Below are 19,036 nucleotides of genomic sequence, written 5' to 3' on the forward strand. Positions count from 1 at the left end.
ACAGCCCAGCTACATGATTGTGTTGAAAAGTTCACGACAATTTGGGCAACTTGGGGTTCTTATTTGTTATCTCCTACCAAAATATTTCAGCAATGTACTAGTATCCCCCCTAAGGTGACCTTATCACATGACAGTTAAGCCATTTTATTCATTTGAAATTGTGATACCTTGGCTTCTAATAAAATTAGGTGTGCACAAAACCAATATTCCTTCTAAAAATTCAACTCAAAACACATTTAATATAGAATGTAAGCTCTTCTGGGCCGAGTCCGCTCCTCCTCCTGCGTCACTGTTTGTATCTGTCTGTCATTTGCCACCCCTATTTAATGAACAGTGCTATGTAATATGTTGGTGCTATATAAATTCTGCATAATAATAATATTAATAATAATGTGTAGAAAAATGTAAATAGAACTTACAGGATTGTCTACTTTCAATGCATACTTTATTTCGCTGTGAAGTTTCTGGAGTTGTTCCTCCACAGTGGGCTCTGTAGAATGTACAAGACCCATAAATAACAAATCACACACAAACCATTCGCTTATCTTTTAACCCTCCTACATTTTTAACATTTCAATATACTGTAACATACCCTTTATCACTGTTTTTGGGTTACGTGTCACATCAAGCCTTTTCTTAACTTTCTCTGTCCTGGGTGGCCTAGGTGCAACAAAAAAGTTTGATTCAATAATAACATAAAAGCGATAAGTTGCCTGGAAGATTAGTTTCCAGATAACTCTAAAAACAGGGTTCTGTACCTTAAGCCCTCAAGAACCATGATCCACCAACATATTTAGTATTTCCCCAAGAAATAGAATTACAATTGGTAATGTATAGTTTTTGAAGAGTCACAAATTTACTAATATTAGGTAAGCAAAAACAGACAAAAGTCTTGCCGTGGATATATTTTGCAAAAGCTATTGACACGCTCACAAAAAGTTGTAAAAAGTTGAAAATATATAGATTATTATTGAAATCACCTATTACTTATTATTAATGTCAGTTTTTTATGAACAATCACAAAATTTCTCGGTTTCCTAATATTCCTTTTACTGTATATTGTATTCTAATGAAGACTAATATTTCTCTATGTTCTACAACACAACTAGACCGCATGTAATACTTCGTATTTCAAGTGCACAGCTACCCCTGAGGAAACCCACGACAGGCGAAACCCCTCGGGTATTCTGGCTGCATGCAACAAACCCCCCCCTTTTTTTGCGTTGGTTCTTTACAATCCTGCCATCTATAATGACAATACCATATTAGGTAGGTGACCCATGTCGAGAAATATTTATACAGGTTGACAATTGGACCATGGAGATGTAGGTCCTGGTATAAGCGCTGTGTACATTGATTGTACTACTGTATTTTTGGAAATCATACAAAATACATTACGGAATTTTGCCCTAAAAACTCATTCTGTTCATTTGTTCTTTATCTTGTTTAAATTATCAGGGATGGCAAACATCCCATTCAAGGGAAACATTAAGCCATTTACGCACACCACTCCACTACTGTTTGCTAAATTTTTGTCTATTTAAAAACCTAGAAATAAAGTTTGTTAAAAAAGCCAGTTCTACAGCTATGGTTACTTGCACATAAATTCTCACAGGCCTTAATTCCTGAAGTCAAATTTGATGCCAAATTCAGACCTATTTTTTGTAACCCAACTTTAATAGACACTAAATCGCATTGCCTCAATAAATTGTCCTAATCACCTTAGATATTTGTAACCTTAGATATCCTAAAATTTTGTGAGGTAGAATATCCACCAGTCTTTAACAAAGTTTTATATTTGGCAGTCAAAATGGTTTAGCCCAATATACCCTAGTGTAGTAAAGTTGGGCTTTTAAAGGCTTATTGTGCCATTATGCAGTTTCTGTTCTGTTTTAGTATGAGAATAGACCTAAATATGCACTCATAGACCTGCAAAGAAAACAAGCTTATCTAACCTTCCCTTTGGTCGCTCTCTCTTCTGATTGGGCATTTTCCCGGTTTCTGAAGTCTGTGTTTTTTTGATGGTTTTTGTTACCTAAAAGAAATATATTACAAATTATGATGATTGGGGTTAAAACTGTTTCAGTTTCAACAAAACTATGAGTTAAAAAAAATAAAGAAAAATGTGATTATGTATATAGAAATGCTAACCTTTTTATTACTTTCAGAAAATGATCCAGGTTTTACACCTTCCTTCTTTGTACTTGCAGAAGAAACTGTTGCCTTTTTGTTAATTTCTTTTTCAGAATCAGATGACGATAAAGCCCGCTTTACTGGTTTAGATGGCTTTTTTTCACTACTGGTGCTGTCGCTGTCGCTATCACTATCTGCGGCATTTGCCTTTTCTGCTTTCTCCTTTTTCCTCCTCGCTTCCTCTTCCTTTTCCTCTTCCCTTAACCTACGCAACTGCTCGTCTTGCTCCTTTCGTCGTCTATCTTCAAGCTCCCGACGCCTTTCTTCATCTTTCTTCTTCCACTCACTTACACGATCTGGTGAACTATCACTAAAAAAAAAAAAAAATATATATATATATATATATATATATATATATATATATATATATATATATATATATATATATATATATATATATATAATTTTTTCTCATTAAGCTCCTGGGCGGTTCATTTCTGTCTGGATTTATATGTCTAAAAGCAGTACATTGTCTTTCATGAAAATTTATTTTACATTGTTGGCCTGTAATTCTTAGGCTTGACTCACCAAAATATGTCCAATATTTAATAAATTTTATTATATATTATTTATATTAAAAATTTAATAATAAACTTTAAATAAACACAAAAAATTGTTAAAACAGGGGTGCATAAATACATCAAAATTACTGAATCCTGTAATATAACCATATAGTAATTATATATATATATATATATATATATATATATATATATATAATATGTATGTATATGAGGTGGGACCGGGTAAGTCTTTATCCTTTATTTTTTTTTTTTTTAGTCACCCCGAGTGTGGCTCGGGGTTACAGATATCAGCTGTTGTTTTTTACCCTTAAGCTACGTACACACGTCAAATTTTTCTCGCCCGATAATCGGCTTGGGCCGAATATCGGGCGAGAATTTGGCATGTGTACAGCTCGCGTCGTTCATTGTCCGTGGATGCGTCCTGGCGGATCCACGAACGATCCAAATGCAAGGGAAGGGGGACAGCACGCAGCAGGGTGCCGCTCCGTCGCTCCCCCCCTCCTCTCTCCATAGAGCAGAACGGTGCTGTATGTACAGCACTCGTTCATGCATCGTGCGGTTCTTATCGTTGGAAAGGATCGTGAAAGATCCTTTCCAATAACAAGAATTGCACGTGTGTACGCGGCTTAAGCCCTACTTGGGGGTACCGCTCAGGAGGTTAATCTATACTCAGTATCCCATAATGGCAAAGTGAAAATAGAATAAAACAGTTTAGTATATGTATTATGAAAAAAAATTATATCACATTTAAATAAGTATTCAGGTCTTTTAAAGCACTTGAAATTTAACTCAAATTTCCACCTGTGGTAAATTGATTGGACATGATTTCCACATACCTCTTTCTATGAAAAGCCTGATAGCTGACAATGCATATCAGAGCACAAACCAAGCCATGGTGTCAAAGGAACTGTCTGTATAGCTCAAAGACAAAACCACTGACCAACCACTGACAAACCACTGACCAACCACTGACCAACCACTGACCAACCACTGACAAACCACTGACCAACCACTGACAAACCACTGACAAACCACTGACAAACCACTGACAAACCACTGACAAACCACTGACAAACCACTGACAAACCACTGACAAACCACTGAAGGTTCCCAGGAGCACAGTGGCTTCCATAATTCTCAAATAGAAAAAGTTTGGCATAACCAGTACTCTTTCAAGAGCCTGGCCAAACAGAGCAATTGAGGGGAAAGGGCCTTAAGACGCATACAGGTGTGCAGTTCTTGTCGTTGGAAAGGATCTTCCACGATCCTTTCCAACGATAAGAACCGCACGATGCACGAACGAGTGCTGTACATACAGCACCGTTCTGCTCTATGAAGAGGGGAGGGGGAGAGCGATGGAGCAGCACCCTGCTGCTTGCTCTCCCCCTTCCCTTGCACTAGGATCGCTTGTTTTCATAGCCGGTGGATCCACCAGGACGGATCCACGGACGATGAATGACGCGGGCTGTACACACGCCAGATTCTCGCCCGATACAGGCCCTGAGCTGATTATCAGGCGAGAAAAATTTGATGTGTGTACGTAGCTTTAGTGAGAGGGTTACCAAGAACCTGATGATCACTCTGACTGAACAATAGAGATCCTGTGTGGAGATGGGACTGAGTTCCAAAAGGTACACTGTAACTGCAGCCCTGGTGTGGCTAGACTGAAACCTTTCAGTGCAAAACATATGCACTGCTTGTAGTTTGCAAACCAAAGCACCTGACAGACTCCTTGGCCTAATGAAATTAAGATTGAACTGTTTGTTCCAAACAAGGAAACCAGCCACAGTTAATCATCTGCCCAATACCATCCCAACAGCAAAGTATGGTGGGGGCAGCATCATGCTGTGTGGGTGTTTTCAGCAGCAGGGACTGGGAGACTGGTAAGGGTTATGAGAAAGCTGAATGAAGCAAAGTACAAAAATATCCTCAATGAAAACCTGTTCCACAGTCCTCAGGACATCAGACTGGGCCAAATGTTCACCTTCTAACATGACAATTACCCAAAGCACACAGCAAAGACAATACACTTATGGCTTAGGGACAACTCTGTAAACATTCTAAAGGGACTCAAGCCAGAGTCCTGAATTGAACCATATCTAACATGTCTAGTGAGACCAGAAAATGGCTGTCCACTAACAGTCCCCATCCAACCTAAATTTGAAAGGATTTGCAAAAAACAATGGCAGAATATCCTCCAATACAAGTGCGCAAAGCTTGTTACATAATACCCAAAAAGACTTGAGGTTGTACTTGCTGCCAAAGGCATGCCAACAGTTTTACCTAAGGAGTCTGAATCCTTATGTAAAATGTGATATTTCCTTTTTTCTTTCTAATAAATTTAGAAAATGGTCTAAAACTCTGTTTTCACTTTGTCATTATAATGTAAATTAATAATAAAAGCAAAACTTGAAGGGGGGCTGAATGTTTTTGAAGCTACTGTATACCTAGGTTATAATTCCATAGAACTTACCAATGGAAATAGTAAGAACTCTTATAAGAAAATTTAGCACCTGATAAAATTTAGTGTCTCTGGGGATAGTAACTTCTATTAAAAATATAAAAATAGTTATATTGCAAAATGTAAGCAACTATCTACAATGAAATATTGCAGATCCTGCAAATAACCTATTTAAATGGAGGACCTCCAAAACCTTGCTATGCATTATTAAGTTAATCACAAATTACCCATAACAGTGAATTACTGCATTAGATAAGTATGCTAAATAGTATTTCAATATTCCAGCACCATATTTTGTGTACACAATCAGGAAAAAAATTATTTCACATTTATCTCAAGCAAAGACTCCTTGAGAAGACAAAGTTAAAAAAAAAAATTTGGAATGGAATGGAGCTTACCTGTCACTACTCGTTGACTCGTTTGCTGTGGATAATTTTCCTTGTGGTTTTGAAGCAGGTTTTCGCACTATAGGAATGGATACGACATAAATATAAGTTTCATTTACAAAAAAAAAAGCCAAGACAAATGAAGCAGAGGGAGGTATTAGGAGTTCTCTTACATGCCCTGGAGGTTTTTGGCCATTTCTTCACTGGCTCTTCTGAGGAAGATGAGGATGATGAAGAATGTTGCTTTTGTCCGGTTTCTACATCAGAGCCAGATTTTGAATCAGATTCCTTCACAATCTGCCACACATAATTAAAAAAAGAGGAACTGTGAAAATTGGTAATTTTTACACTGTGCATTTTCAAAAGGGCTTGAATAGCACATCTTGAATCACCAGTCTGCCTGGTGTGCGATTGTTGTGCTTAGTCTTGCCATACACACACATATAAAGTTACATAGTAGGTCAGGTCGAAAACAAGACATAAGTCCATCAAGTTCAACCACTAGTAAAATAAACATAACCAAGATATAAAACCCTATGGACATAGTTGGTCCAGAGGAAGGCAAATAAAAAAAAAACCCTGGTACGATTTGCTTCAACAGGGAAAAAAATTCCTTCCCGATTCCATGAGGCAATCGGATGTTCCCTAGATCAATGGTCACTGCTATATACAAACACACAATATACATAGGATACACACACATGTAAACAGACACACTTTTTTAAACTTCCGGTTTGAGGTTTTCACTTTCAGGGGTGTTTGAGACTTTTTTTTCTCTCTATTGTACGAATGTCATGTTGTCTTTTGTGTTGGGTGGGTATGAATGGAAAAACAACCGTCCCAAAAATGAGAAAAAACACACGGCTTATTTTTTAGCAGTGCATCACAATAAATGGTATGTAGCCTCATAGGAGGAGTGTGTAGCTGTCCAGTTAGGAAGAGTGTTAAAGCAATGCAAATGAGCTCTGCACTAGATTACACCCCATATGGCAGAGTAGCGTAACCCATACAACAAAAGATGGGACAGTGATTACAGAAATAGAAGATCATTCAAGGGTCCATTCGTATACACCCAATAACTGGAGTGAAACCTGCCAGATAAGCATTGATACTATGCTGCATAGTCAGCCAGTATCCCAGGGTAAGCCTGCCTATGAAAGATCCTAATTGATCCCAGTGCTATGACATTTCAATTTAATTAACAGGTTTAGATTTTGAAACATATATAAGAATTTAAATAAAAATTTTTTAATGTGGACTTCCAGGGGTGAAGTCTCAAGCAGCACCTGCAATCCACCTCGACTCTGCTGCTAACACGATACTGCTGCCATTCCATGGTACCCTTGAAGTTCACCAACGGAGGACCTGAGGGACTCGCCGAGTCTTACAAGGTCTGTTGCTCCGTCGCTCAAGGGACCTGAAAAGCATCGGCCCAGCTGTTAACAACCAGACGGCCATCTTGAACATGTAGAGCCCAGGCATGGAGACACCTCAACAGCGCTGGGAGCATACCAGTACTGCTCATTCTTGACACCAGATATAGCCTTAATCTGCAGCTATCTATGGGGCAGAGAGATCGGCAGCTGCATTAGCTCTTGCCAATTCATTCCCTGCTTCACATTCTCCTCAGAGAGCAGCCATCTCACCAAGGGCACAGATTCCACCACACCTAAATCAGACTAGATCCTCTCCAGGGCTTAAAAAGACTTGGTCTACAGATCACATATAGACACTAAGTCTGGCAATTGGAGTCACCTCTGCCACATTGGCTTACTTTTAGGGTCCTGGCTCCGGGAAATCGTACAGTACCCATTATAGGGAGCACTGCTTTACTTTTTCTTAAGCCTGGCGGGCTTGATCCAGGTGGACAGTGACTATAATCTTATCTGATCTGCTCCTCTCATAACTTCACAACTGGGGATCCATTACATTACATGATGGCTCTTTTACTGCCTCCGGGATGGGGGCCTCCCACCCCCTTTGGGAACTTTGATGAAGCCATAAGCACTCAGGTAACTCAGGATCATCCTCTTCAAATGAAGAACTAGACTGATTCCTACTTGGACAAAATGGAACTTTCAACAGTAAAGTGACGTTGCATATGTGTGAAAAATAAACAACCAGAAAATGTCCAAATAAAGAGATTCCTGCAGGAGTTTTTTTAAAGAATTAAAAGTAGTAGAAAAGTATGATCACTCATCAAAACTGACTGTAGAAGAAGCCATCTTTGTTTATCCCGAGATTATTAGTGATGTGGCTAGAACCGTTAGCAGCAATGCCACCCACCCAAGTCAGTGTTGAAAGACTATTTCAGCTCTAAAAAAATCAAGTCAGATTTAAGAGCTTCTATGAAAGAGGATCTGGCAGAAGCAATTCTGTTTCTTAGAATACACTACATTGAGCTACTTTTGGATTGCAATTAACAGCTATTCTACTCTACAACTATATTCCAAGTTTAATATATAAACTGTTATAGGTTTTCCAGCTTTTGATTTTGTTCATGTAGTTAAGCTTTGTTTTTGTTTGAAAACTACCAAAGAATTTGGTTCATATTTTTAAACTGGTTCCTGTTCCTGATTTTTGTGCATGGTATGCTACTACTTTATAGCCACTTGATAAAAATAAAAACAATAAATAAAACCTTATTGTTTTCATTTTTTCGTCTTTTGTTTAAACTGGCCAATACAGTAGAGCGTCAGCTTCCTAGCCAGTAGTTTTGTGGTTAAATGGCCTGTATGTTGCCTTTCTTCAATTAACGTTGAAAATACGGTTAGGTCCATAAATATTTAGAAAATATAGTTAGGTCCATAAGTATTTGGACAGAGACAACTTTTTTCCTAATTTTGGTTCTGTACATTACCACAATTAATTTTAAATGAAACAACTCAGATGCAGTTGAACTGCAGACTTTCAGGTTTAAATAAAAAGATTGCATAAAAATGTGAGTAACTAAAGATGCTGGGTTTCCTCCTTTTTAATGCTATGCCAGGCCCTTTTTTTTTTTTTTTTTTTTTTTTTACACAATCACTTCATTTCAGTACACTACACTACAATATTAGGAGTGGCAAAATCTACAGTTTGGCACATCGTGAGAAAGAAACACTGGTGAACTCAGCAATGCCAAAATGACTTGGACGTCCACGGAAAACAACAGTGGTGGATGATAACAGAATCATTTCCATGGAAAAGAGAAACCCCTTCACAACAGCAAACGAAGTGAACAACACTCTCCAGGAAGTAGACTTACCGATATCCAAGTCTACCATAAAGAGAAGACTGCATGAAAGTAAATGCAGAGGGTGCAGTGCAAGGTGCAAGCCACTCATAAGCCTCAAGAATAGAAAGGCTAGATTGGACTTTGCTAAAAAAAACATCTAAAAAAAAAGCCAGCACAGTTCTGGAAAAACATTCTTAGCACAGATGAAACCAAGATCAACCTTTACCAGAATGATGGCAAGAAAAAAGTATGAAGAAAGCCTGGAACAGCTCATGATCCAAAGCATACCACATCATCTGTAAAACATGGCGGACGCAGTGTGATGGCTTGGGCGTGCATGGCTGTCAGTGGCACTGGGACACTAGTGTTTATTGATGATGTGACACTGGACAAAAGCAGCCGAATGAATTCTAAGGTGTTCAGAGACATACTGTCTGCTCAAATTCAGCTAAACGCAGTCAAATTGATTGGGATGCGTTTCATAATACAGATGGACAAAGACCCAAAACATACAGCCAAAGCAAACCAGGAGTTTAATAAAGCGATGAAGTGGAATATTCTTGAATACCAAGTTAGTGACCTGATCTGAACCCAACTGAGCATGCATTTCACTTGTCGAAGACTAAACTTCGGACAGAAAGGCCTACAAACAAACAGCAACTGAAAACCGCAGCAGTAAAGGCCTGGCAGAGCATTAAAAGAGGAAATCTAGCAGCTGGTGATGTCCACGAGTTCAAGACTACAGGCTGTCATTGCCAGCAAAGGGTTTTCAACCAAATATTAGAAATGAACATTTTATTTTCAGCTTTTTAATTTGTCCAATTATTTTTGAGCCCCTGAAATAAAGTGATTGTGTTAAAAAAACAAAAACAAAAAAAACCTTTAGTTCCTTACATCCTAATGCAACCTTTTTGTTCAACCCACTGAATTAAAGCTCAAAATCTGTAGTTCAACTGCATCTGTGTTGTTTCATTTAAAATTAATTGTGGTAATGTACAGAACCAAAAGTTGGAAAAAAATGGTCTCTGTCCAATTATTTATGGACCTTACTGAACATTAGCATATTACAGGGATTCTCATTTTATCGTCACAAAAAAATTGTCACCCCCTAATCATTCATTATTTAATAAATGTATTATAAAATTTATATATCACAATATTTTTACCATTAAAGAAACATTAAATAAAAATTATATAATAATTTAAACGATTTATTAGGCAAAAAGCTAAACATTTTTGTATACTAATTTGAGGAATCCTGCTCGCTTATTGTTAAAAATTCACTATTGATGCTTTCTAATAAAGCACCCAAATTGATTAGCCTGATTCTTCTTACTACGTCACAGGTTCAGGAAATGGAGAGTATGGTTGTAAAAAAAAAAAAAAAGAAAAAAAAGAAAAGAGTTTGTGTCCCTTACTTTCAACCAAGCTCTTTACCTGGCTAATTTTATGAAAGGGAACATTATCCATATTAGGATGGCATGCTGAACACTCTTCACTAAAAACATTCAAAACCTCATCAATAAAATTGAGGAATGCTTCTTGATTAAATGCTCGTGCTTGTGACTTAAAGGGAGGATCACATTTTTATGCCTTACACAACAAATTAAATATTTTCTGAAACGCACTCCAGCAACAACATGCACCGCCCTTTGCCCAATGGGAGATCTTCCTCTTTTGGTTCCCATTGAGATGTTAAAACCTACTTCATCAAGTAAGTAGATGTTTTTTTTCATCTTCCTTAGCAATGAGATCAAGGATTTTGTTAGTATAGCTAAGCCTTTCTTGAAGAGAGTGAGAATCATTGCACCTTGCAGGAAATAAAGAAGTTCTTTTTAATGACCACTGGAATTTATCAATACATCTATCTATTGTTAGATACATTAATTCCAAATTTGGCAAATAATTGATCCTTCATTTCCCTGAGGCCTATTCCGCAATCTTCCGACATTAACTATTATGGGCTTCATCCAACTTAATTTCTCAGAACTCCTCTTGGTAATTTTTCCACTCTACCTGAAGATTCAAAGGTCCTAATAATTTTGATTATGGTGGTACGATTACAACCCAAAACCCTTGCTATCTGGGACGCATCACTTCCATTTAGTTAACAGTCTACCACTCTTTGACGTTCTGCAATACTTAAGTGCAATACTAAATATAAAGCTTATAACTTTGAAGATAAAAAGATGAATAATATTGTTATGTTAAAACTTAGTATATCCCTGAAGTAAAGATATTTAATTTTAAAATAATATAAAAAAAACAAAACAAAAAAAAAAACAATTGACAAATCATCAATTTATTTTCATATATTTTTTATTAATGTTTATTGAGAAAAATTAATGGTAAAAATTTTGTGTTATACTTAATTTTATAATAAATTTATTGATTTATGAATAATTAAGGGGTCTAATTTTTTTTGTGAAGTTTGAATGCAAAAGTGTGAAGATAAAACAAGAAACCCTGTAAATACAGAGTAGTTAGAGTCGGGGGTACCAGAGTTGGAGAGTCCGAGTCCAAGGATTTATCCACTGACTCCACAGCCCTGTCTATACAGACCTTGGAAGATTCTCCTTAGAAGATATACACTCCTAGGGCATTTATGAGATTAACATGCTACACAAAATGTCATTCTCTCACTGTGGTCTGGGACTGTTGGTTTGTTCTGTTGCAAGTATATAATATGTTCCTGTAAAGCAATCCTACATATGGGTTGCTACTAAGACTACCGACATTGGCAATGTTTTATACTGACTTTATTCTTCAACAGTTTATATTGTTTTTATTTTGTCTGATTTTGTACAAGTACAATGTTGTATACTCCCTTGGTTATTTCCCCTGTCTCTCTCTCTCTCCCCACACTACCATTAGGTATTGATAACTTATCAATACATAGATAGCCCATAGAGCAAACTGTGTGCAAAGTTGTTTAATTGAGAGTTTAAAAGTGGACCATGTTTTTATAGGGAATGTTTCTGTAGATCAGCTATGGGTTTAGTAGGGCCAGTATTTGCAGGTTTTCAATCTTTTATTCCTTTTTTAATTAATAAAACTTTTCGGACATTCTTAGGTTTTTTTTTATCCTGTTAAAATGCAGGTTGAATTATAACCCCATGGCTCATAGTGTTCTCCCCAGAAATTTTTTTCAGCCGGTTGGGGGGAAACTGTAGCCGGGTGGTAAAAAAAAAGTGGGCGGGACTAGACACAGCAAATTTGGAGCTCCTAGGTATTTATGCCATAGGTATCCAGTAACCCCTGCTATTGTATCAGTGTTCTACCTGCCCCCTATATTTTGTTCCAACTTTCTAAAGCCAGGCATTAGAAAGTTGAATGAACAATTTTTAAATTTTTTCCATTTTTTTGTATTATACCCCAACAGTCCAGTGCTGTGTAACTGCTGGGCACCTGCGATTGGTAGCAGGTGATAACTGCTGGGCACCTGGGATTGGAAGCCGGTGATAACTGCTGGGCACCTGGGATTGGTACCCGGTGATAACTGCTGGGCACCTGGGATTTGTGACAGGCAGTAAGTGCTGGGCTTTTCAGGCCTAGCAGTTTTTCAATCAGCATTGGTTCCTGGCGAGAGGTAAGTGAGGGTTAAAAGCAGCAAATGCAACCTTACTGCCAATGTGAATTCAGCCTAACTTCAGATGTCACCTCCTAGCGCTTTACCTAGGTAACACAAAGAGCATCATGCATGTGATCGTGGATGGGGGTAGGACAGACAGGGTAGGACAAAAACTTTCTGTGAAATATATCCACCAACAGTATGATAGCTGTGTGTGTAAAGTCTGTTTGTCATTTTCTGGAGCCTAACAACTTATTGTGTTCAATCCTTTAGATCTCCTAAACTGTTGGTTGCAATTACAAAAATTTTCTAGGGTACACAGGGGACTCTCATAGCTACTGATAAGCAACATTTCTTTAGGGGCCCTTACCCAATGCTCCTTTCTATGTAGGTGGTCCCGGGGGTCCCCAATTTGCATTTTTGATTTAGGACTCCAAAGGCGCATGTGCTTTTAATACTGCAATCCCAATGTTGTATTTTAACAAGATTTTACAATTCCGATGCCCAAATCATGAAATTTGTAAAAACTGAAACTGTGGTGCTGAAATTGTGAATGGTGCTAACTATGTGTTCCCTGTGCACCCTGAAAATTACAAGTCATTATCACATACAGTTTAGGGGATATGAAGGTTTTTACATAGGAGGCTGTAAGGCTAAGGAATGTGACATGCTGCATTTACACACACACTGCTCTGATGACATCATTACACCCGCCCACTGGGCGGAGACATTGCACAATGTTTCTTTTTTTCTCCCAAAAGACTTGGCATAGCTATGAGAGGGGAGGGACAGCCTGTGTCCTGATCTCCTCATAGCCATGCTCTCCTCACTCCGCCCGGCTCTAATCAGCTATCAGCTCTTATTAGTGGAGAACAGAGGGAGCAGAGCAGCCTCCCTGGTGTCCGTTCTGAGCTGCTGAAAATGTGCCAAGCAGAATAATTACAGCAGGTGGTCCCCCCAAAAACGGGCTGGGGAGAACTATGGCTCATTTTCTATTGTAATCATGGGAAATATAAAACAAAAGTAAAGGGTTTATCAGCAAATATGAGAGAAACTGAAGGTGCAGGTACTCTATCAGTAAACTAATTTTCTATACTAAAGTACAGACAAAAAGAGACTAATAATGGCTAGGTAATATTTCACGCAAAACCTCCAGAAGGCCAGTCGACAAACAGTACATATTTATTAGTTTTTTGTTGGACAATAACAAACATGGAAGAGCTTACAGCACAGCACTTCGGTCAAATGATTTATGGTTAGCACTGTCCACTCCCAGAGCTTTGCAAGAGAAGGGACTAAAGGTGCGTACACACTTCCAATTTTTATCGTTCCAATCGAACGACGAACGATCGATTGGGCAAAAAATCGTTCATAAAAAAGTAACCAACGACGCCGACGAACGAGGAAAATTGTTGGAAACGAACGACCGGACCGGCGGATCGCATTGGGCGACGATCGTTGAACATCGTTCGTGTGTACGGTCGTTCGTTGATCGTCCATGTTCAGAGCATGCGTGATGAACGAACGTCCGTTCACTTTCCTGTCGTGCACATAGTTCCTCTATCGCTTAAACGATCGTATCTATTGTGTGTACAATATCTACGAACGATCGTGTCGTTATCTCTATGTGCAGGATCGGTGCTATACGATCGTTCATATATATCGTGCAGGAACGTTCGTCGTTCGTTTTCCGACGATAATAATTGGAAGTGTGTACGTAGCTTTAACCTTTTTCATGGTCATTACAACATCCTGCCTCTTACCTTATCACTGTCAGAGTTTTCTTCTTCAGATGAAGAGGCACTTTCTTGCTCCATTTCACTAAATGTATGACTGGAAGACTGGAGGAATATATAAAAGATAAAAAAGGTAAATATCTGCCAATGCAAAAATAAAAAAGTAATGCAAATGTATTTTCTAAAGTGCTAGCAGAAAAAGTGGGGTAGGGGAGAAACAAAAATAAAATAAATAAAAAAAAAAAAAAAAAAAAAAAAAAAACACTGGCACAGAACCAGATTTTTAAAGTTGAACTAAGAATTTTCAACAAAAAATTAAATCAAGCAGTATTTTATTGCACATAGGATATTAGCAAAGAATGAGTGATAAATCCGTGAAAAGTTACATCATTATGGCCTGGCCAACCAAGTTTTGGTTTAGTTCCACTTTTGTTTCTGGCCAGAGTTCTGTAGTTATAGATGCCGTTAGTAGGCCCTTCTTTTGTATAGTGAAAATTTCTAGATTCTCTCGTCATTTTGACTGCTGAAAATTGCTGGCACAATGGGAGGAGACTCATGGTGTATTATACACCCCACATAGTTACATATAGTTACATAGTAGGTTAGGTTGAAAAAAGTCCATCAAGTTCAACCACTGGGGAAATAAACATATCCCAGATATAAAACCCTATAAGACATAGTTGGTCCAGAGGAAGGTAAAAAAAAACCCTGGTACAACCGTCACAAACTTTTTTTTTTTTTTTACCATGTTTACAAATACATTTACATGGAGAAAACTGGACCTTGATGTTTAACCTGCTTTAAAGTGGGAAAACCATATAATAATCTTTTCCTGTTGTGTGTTGAATATACAATGTTCAGGAATCCAGTACTAACAAAAACATAAATCACTTTTAAAACCAGGTGCAGGTGGATTAAAGATCCCTATATTGAGGCCTAATCTCTGGTGTACTAAGCAAAACAACTACAGGATCGGCGGCAAAAAATCTTCAGTATCTCTTCAGTACTCAACGGGTAGAACAGCGAGAAGCGTCTGGATCCATGATGGCGCCTGCTGTAGAACATGAGGACTCAGGACCAGCTACCTACACCCAGGCCTCTTACACTGAACAACCTGACAAACATTGCTGCTGACAGTAAAAGGAACACTATCTGCAGTAATCATAGATCTGAAATCTGATTTGTTTTCTCCCACAGAAAGAATAGAGAGAGTGGTTGGAGCAGGGGGCCAAGAGAGATAATGCCATAGCGAGCCTTGAAAATATCTCCCGAGTCACATACAGCTCATATTCTTTCTATGCATAGACAGCTGGAAGAATTGGACAATCGTGGCAGATGCCATAATTTAAGAGTTAGTTAAGAATTAAGAGTCCATAACGTTTTGTGAGGAACTACAAATCCTATAATAGAGTTACCTGACTGGTACAAGGACTTTGAGACTGTTACTAATGATCCACCATCACCATCATCCGTAACCATCACCCCAACTAAGCCCATGTATAAGTGAGGCAGATTCTCAAGCAACAAGGGAAGAAACGAGGAGACAGGATTCAAACTGCAAAAGATTTGTTGAAGATGGTATACTTTTTCATTGGAGTTTCAATGGTTGATACACAAGCAACCTATCAGAAGTTTTGCAAGTTATATTGAATAGGAAGTCTCATCTGGACTTTAATACTTATATATTTGATAATTCTGACTCTTCAGATGATATATATTCGAATTGCATGTTTTTTGGGTGTATGCCCAAAAAACAAAGTTCTAATTTTTCTAACATGTAAGAGACATAGTACCCCCAAACGAGAGAACACAGAGAAAGCCTGTATCTCCCACAATTTTTCACAGGATTTCCGTTTGTAGTAAAAAAACTTACAGATCTCCAGGTACTGATAACTTGCCAACCTAAACTTTTCCTCCCTTCATGTTCACACTCTCCAGCCTCCTTCATTTTTTTTTTTTTTTTTATCTTGGGTGTTTACAACATTGTGAAACACGGTCTACTTTAATGTAAGAAAACTTAATCTAAAAGATTGTACATTTATCTCACACAATGTTAAGGGTCTTAACGTACCAGAAAAAAAAGAACCCATTAAACCCAACACTTCTCACAGATGCCGACATTTCTAGCAAGGTAGAGAAAACAATTGATTATTTTGCAGAAAAGTCTTCAGATGCAGTCTCCTATGCACATCTGGGAAGCACATAAATGTACAATGAGAAGAGAGCTGATTAGACTTGGAGCACAGAAAGAAAAAGAGAACAAAAACTTATAACTCTTTATTAGACAAACCAGCCAGACTAGAATCAATCACTGACACAAAAAGATCTAACGGTCTTAAATCAAGCTAGACATGACTTTAAAAAAACCTCTTAGAGGAAAAGTCAAGAAGACTGGTATTTTTTCGCACAAAACTTTATTATGAACATGGAAATAATAGCAGTAAGCTATTAGCAAAAGCTTTACACTATTTTAGAGCTTTCTCTCATATACATGAAATTATAGATAGGAATGGATGCCAAATTCACAAAGCCAACCAAATTGCCTCCCAATTTCATGACTCTTATTCTAAATTATACAACTTACCGTCAAACTGCCATAGCCACAAAGACCAAAAATCTATATCAGATTTTATAAATCAATTTCTGACAGATAGTGGCCTTCAGCCTTTATCTGAAGAGGAGTCCAAATATTTAGAAAAACTACTCACAGAAGACAAACTAAAACTAGCACTATCTCAACTTAAACCGGGTAAAAGTTCAGGCCTGGATGGCTTCCTTCCACAATAATATCTTTCTCCCATATACTTTCTAAACCTTTACTTCAGGCTTTGATTACCCTCTCTAAAGAACCACCTCCCACATCTACTTTTACAGTGGCCCACATTACGGTTATAGCTAAACTGGGCAAGGATGAAAGATTATGTGCCAACTATAGACCAATATCCTTTTTAAACGTGAATATTAAAATGCTATCGAAAAAGTTAGCCAACTGAGTATTGCCATTTTTAACACATCTGATTGATGTAGATCAATTCATGCCAGGCAGAGAAGCCAGAGATAGTTCCATCAATGCCATCAGTATAATTCATTGGGTTAAAACATACAAGCAGAAAGGTATACTATCAACAGATGCCGAAAAGGATTTTGATAGAGTAGCCTGGGACATTATGTTTAAAACTTTGCAACCCTATGGTTTCTTCCCACTTATGATGTCATGTTTTTCCTCATTATATCACAACCTGAAGGCCAAATTGAAAATAAATGGAACATTTTCAAAATCTATATCTATTCAAAACAGTACATGCCAAGAATGCCTGCTTTCGCCCATCCTTTTTATCATGACCTTAGAACATTTTTTTAAAACAATAAGAAACTTCTTCAGTAATAAAGGATTCGATATAAAAGGGAAATCCTATAATGTTGCAGCTTTCGCGGACGATTTGTTGTTTTTTATTTCCTTGCCACAAACTACCTTACCAGTGCTCCTTAAAGAACTTAATCAATTCCATACTCTAGCACAATTCAAAATAAACTTATTCAAATCTGCAGCTCTCAATTTATCAATCAAGTTTTCCCTTTAGATGGGAAAAACATAGCATTACTTACTTGGGAATGCAATAGACAGTTGACCCTCTTGATCTATATAAATTGAATTATCTACCCCTTTTACATAGGATTCAGAAAGACCTTAAACAATCGTCTTCCAAGGTATTTTCGTGGTTTGAAAAAGCCGCAATCCCCAAAATGAATCTATTACTGCATTTTTTTATTGGGGTTACATAACAAGCTTTTATTTACTTATATAATTCTCTTGAGGTTCATTTTAATATTTTTTTTTTATTATAAAAAAATATATATATATATATATATATATATATATATATATATATATATATATATATATATATATATATATATATAGATATGCTATGGGTATATGCCAAGGAGGTCACACCAAAAATATTAAAACCAATCTTTTCATGGATAAAGAATCCTAACAAGGTAACCAGGAGGTACGAAACAAATTGGATGGAAAATAATCGTTTTGAAGGTATTTTATTGCGGATTTAAAACATGGGTCAAAACAAACCTGTTAACATCATGAATGGTAACAGTAAGCCAAGTATATAGGTGACACACCACCACCAAGAGTACAATATTTCATACATAATGGCAAAATCAAGGATAGAACTTTACTATCTGATTTAAATCACACTAATCCGTTCCCTCTAAAGCAGTATTTACAAATTCAACACCTAAGAGATTCAATTGGCCGCAGGATTGACTTATCTCAATCTATTTCTTTCTTTGATAGAATATGTATCTGTAAGCCAGTTTGCCATTCTATTTCGTCCTGTACACATCTACAACCCCACCAAAAGAATATCCCTGTTAGATTTAGAAGGGACTGGGAAAACGCTCTCTCTGTAACCTTTACCGATGACCAATAGAATGATAAATGTTTACTATCCGAGAAATGTTAAATTAGCACAAAACTTCAAGAAATTTTATATAAAATTCTCACCCAGTGCTATATTATCCCAGTTAAAATGCATAAATGGTATCCAAGTATTTTGGAACTATGCTGGAGATGTCAGAGAGCACCAGGCACCATGGCACATATTTGGTGGCAATGCTCAACCATAAACCAATATTGGAAACAAGTAATTCACGTTATTAGACATTAATTACAGGTTATGATTTACCTTTCTCCCCTTAAGGGTGTTTACTTTATTTACAAGATTTGTCCCTTAAACAATACAAACACTCATTGGGACTACATTTACTGAATGCCGCACAATGCTTGATTCTCCTATACTGGAAGTCTGCGTCAATTCTCACAATGTGTAAGTGGGTAAATAAAGTGAATTAAATATATGAGATGGAAAATGTGAGAGCTATCGCCCAGGACAGGTTGTTGCACCTCAAGATTGTTTATGAATATGTA

General features: G+C 37.3%; 1 protein-coding gene across 2 annotated transcripts in view; it reads right to left on the minus strand.

The window, feature by feature from the left end:
• HDGFL2 (HDGF like 2) overlaps positions 1–19,036 on the minus strand; it is a 105,890-nt gene that overhangs the window by 62,650 nt on the left and 24,204 nt on the right. For both annotated transcript variants that reach the window (XM_072405064.1, XM_072405062.1), the window contains exons 5-11: positions 14,116–14,193; positions 5,738–5,861; positions 5,577–5,643; positions 2,152–2,503; positions 1,956–2,035; positions 593–660; positions 420–490 (exon numbers count right to left, since the gene is read on the minus strand). In XM_072405064.1, coding sequence (XP_072261165.1) covers positions 420–490; positions 593–660; positions 1,956–2,035; positions 2,152–2,503; positions 5,577–5,643; positions 5,738–5,861; positions 14,116–14,193 — 840 coding nt within the window. The remainder of the gene's footprint in view (positions 1–419; positions 491–592; positions 661–1,955; positions 2,036–2,151; positions 2,504–5,576; positions 5,644–5,737; positions 5,862–14,115; positions 14,194–19,036) is intronic.

The sequence above is a fragment of the Pyxicephalus adspersus genome, chromosome 3 (genome assembly GCF_032062135.1).
Source record: "Pyxicephalus adspersus chromosome 3, UCB_Pads_2.0, whole genome shotgun sequence".
Lineage (NCBI taxonomy): Eukaryota > Metazoa > Chordata > Amphibia > Anura > Pyxicephalidae > Pyxicephalus > Pyxicephalus adspersus.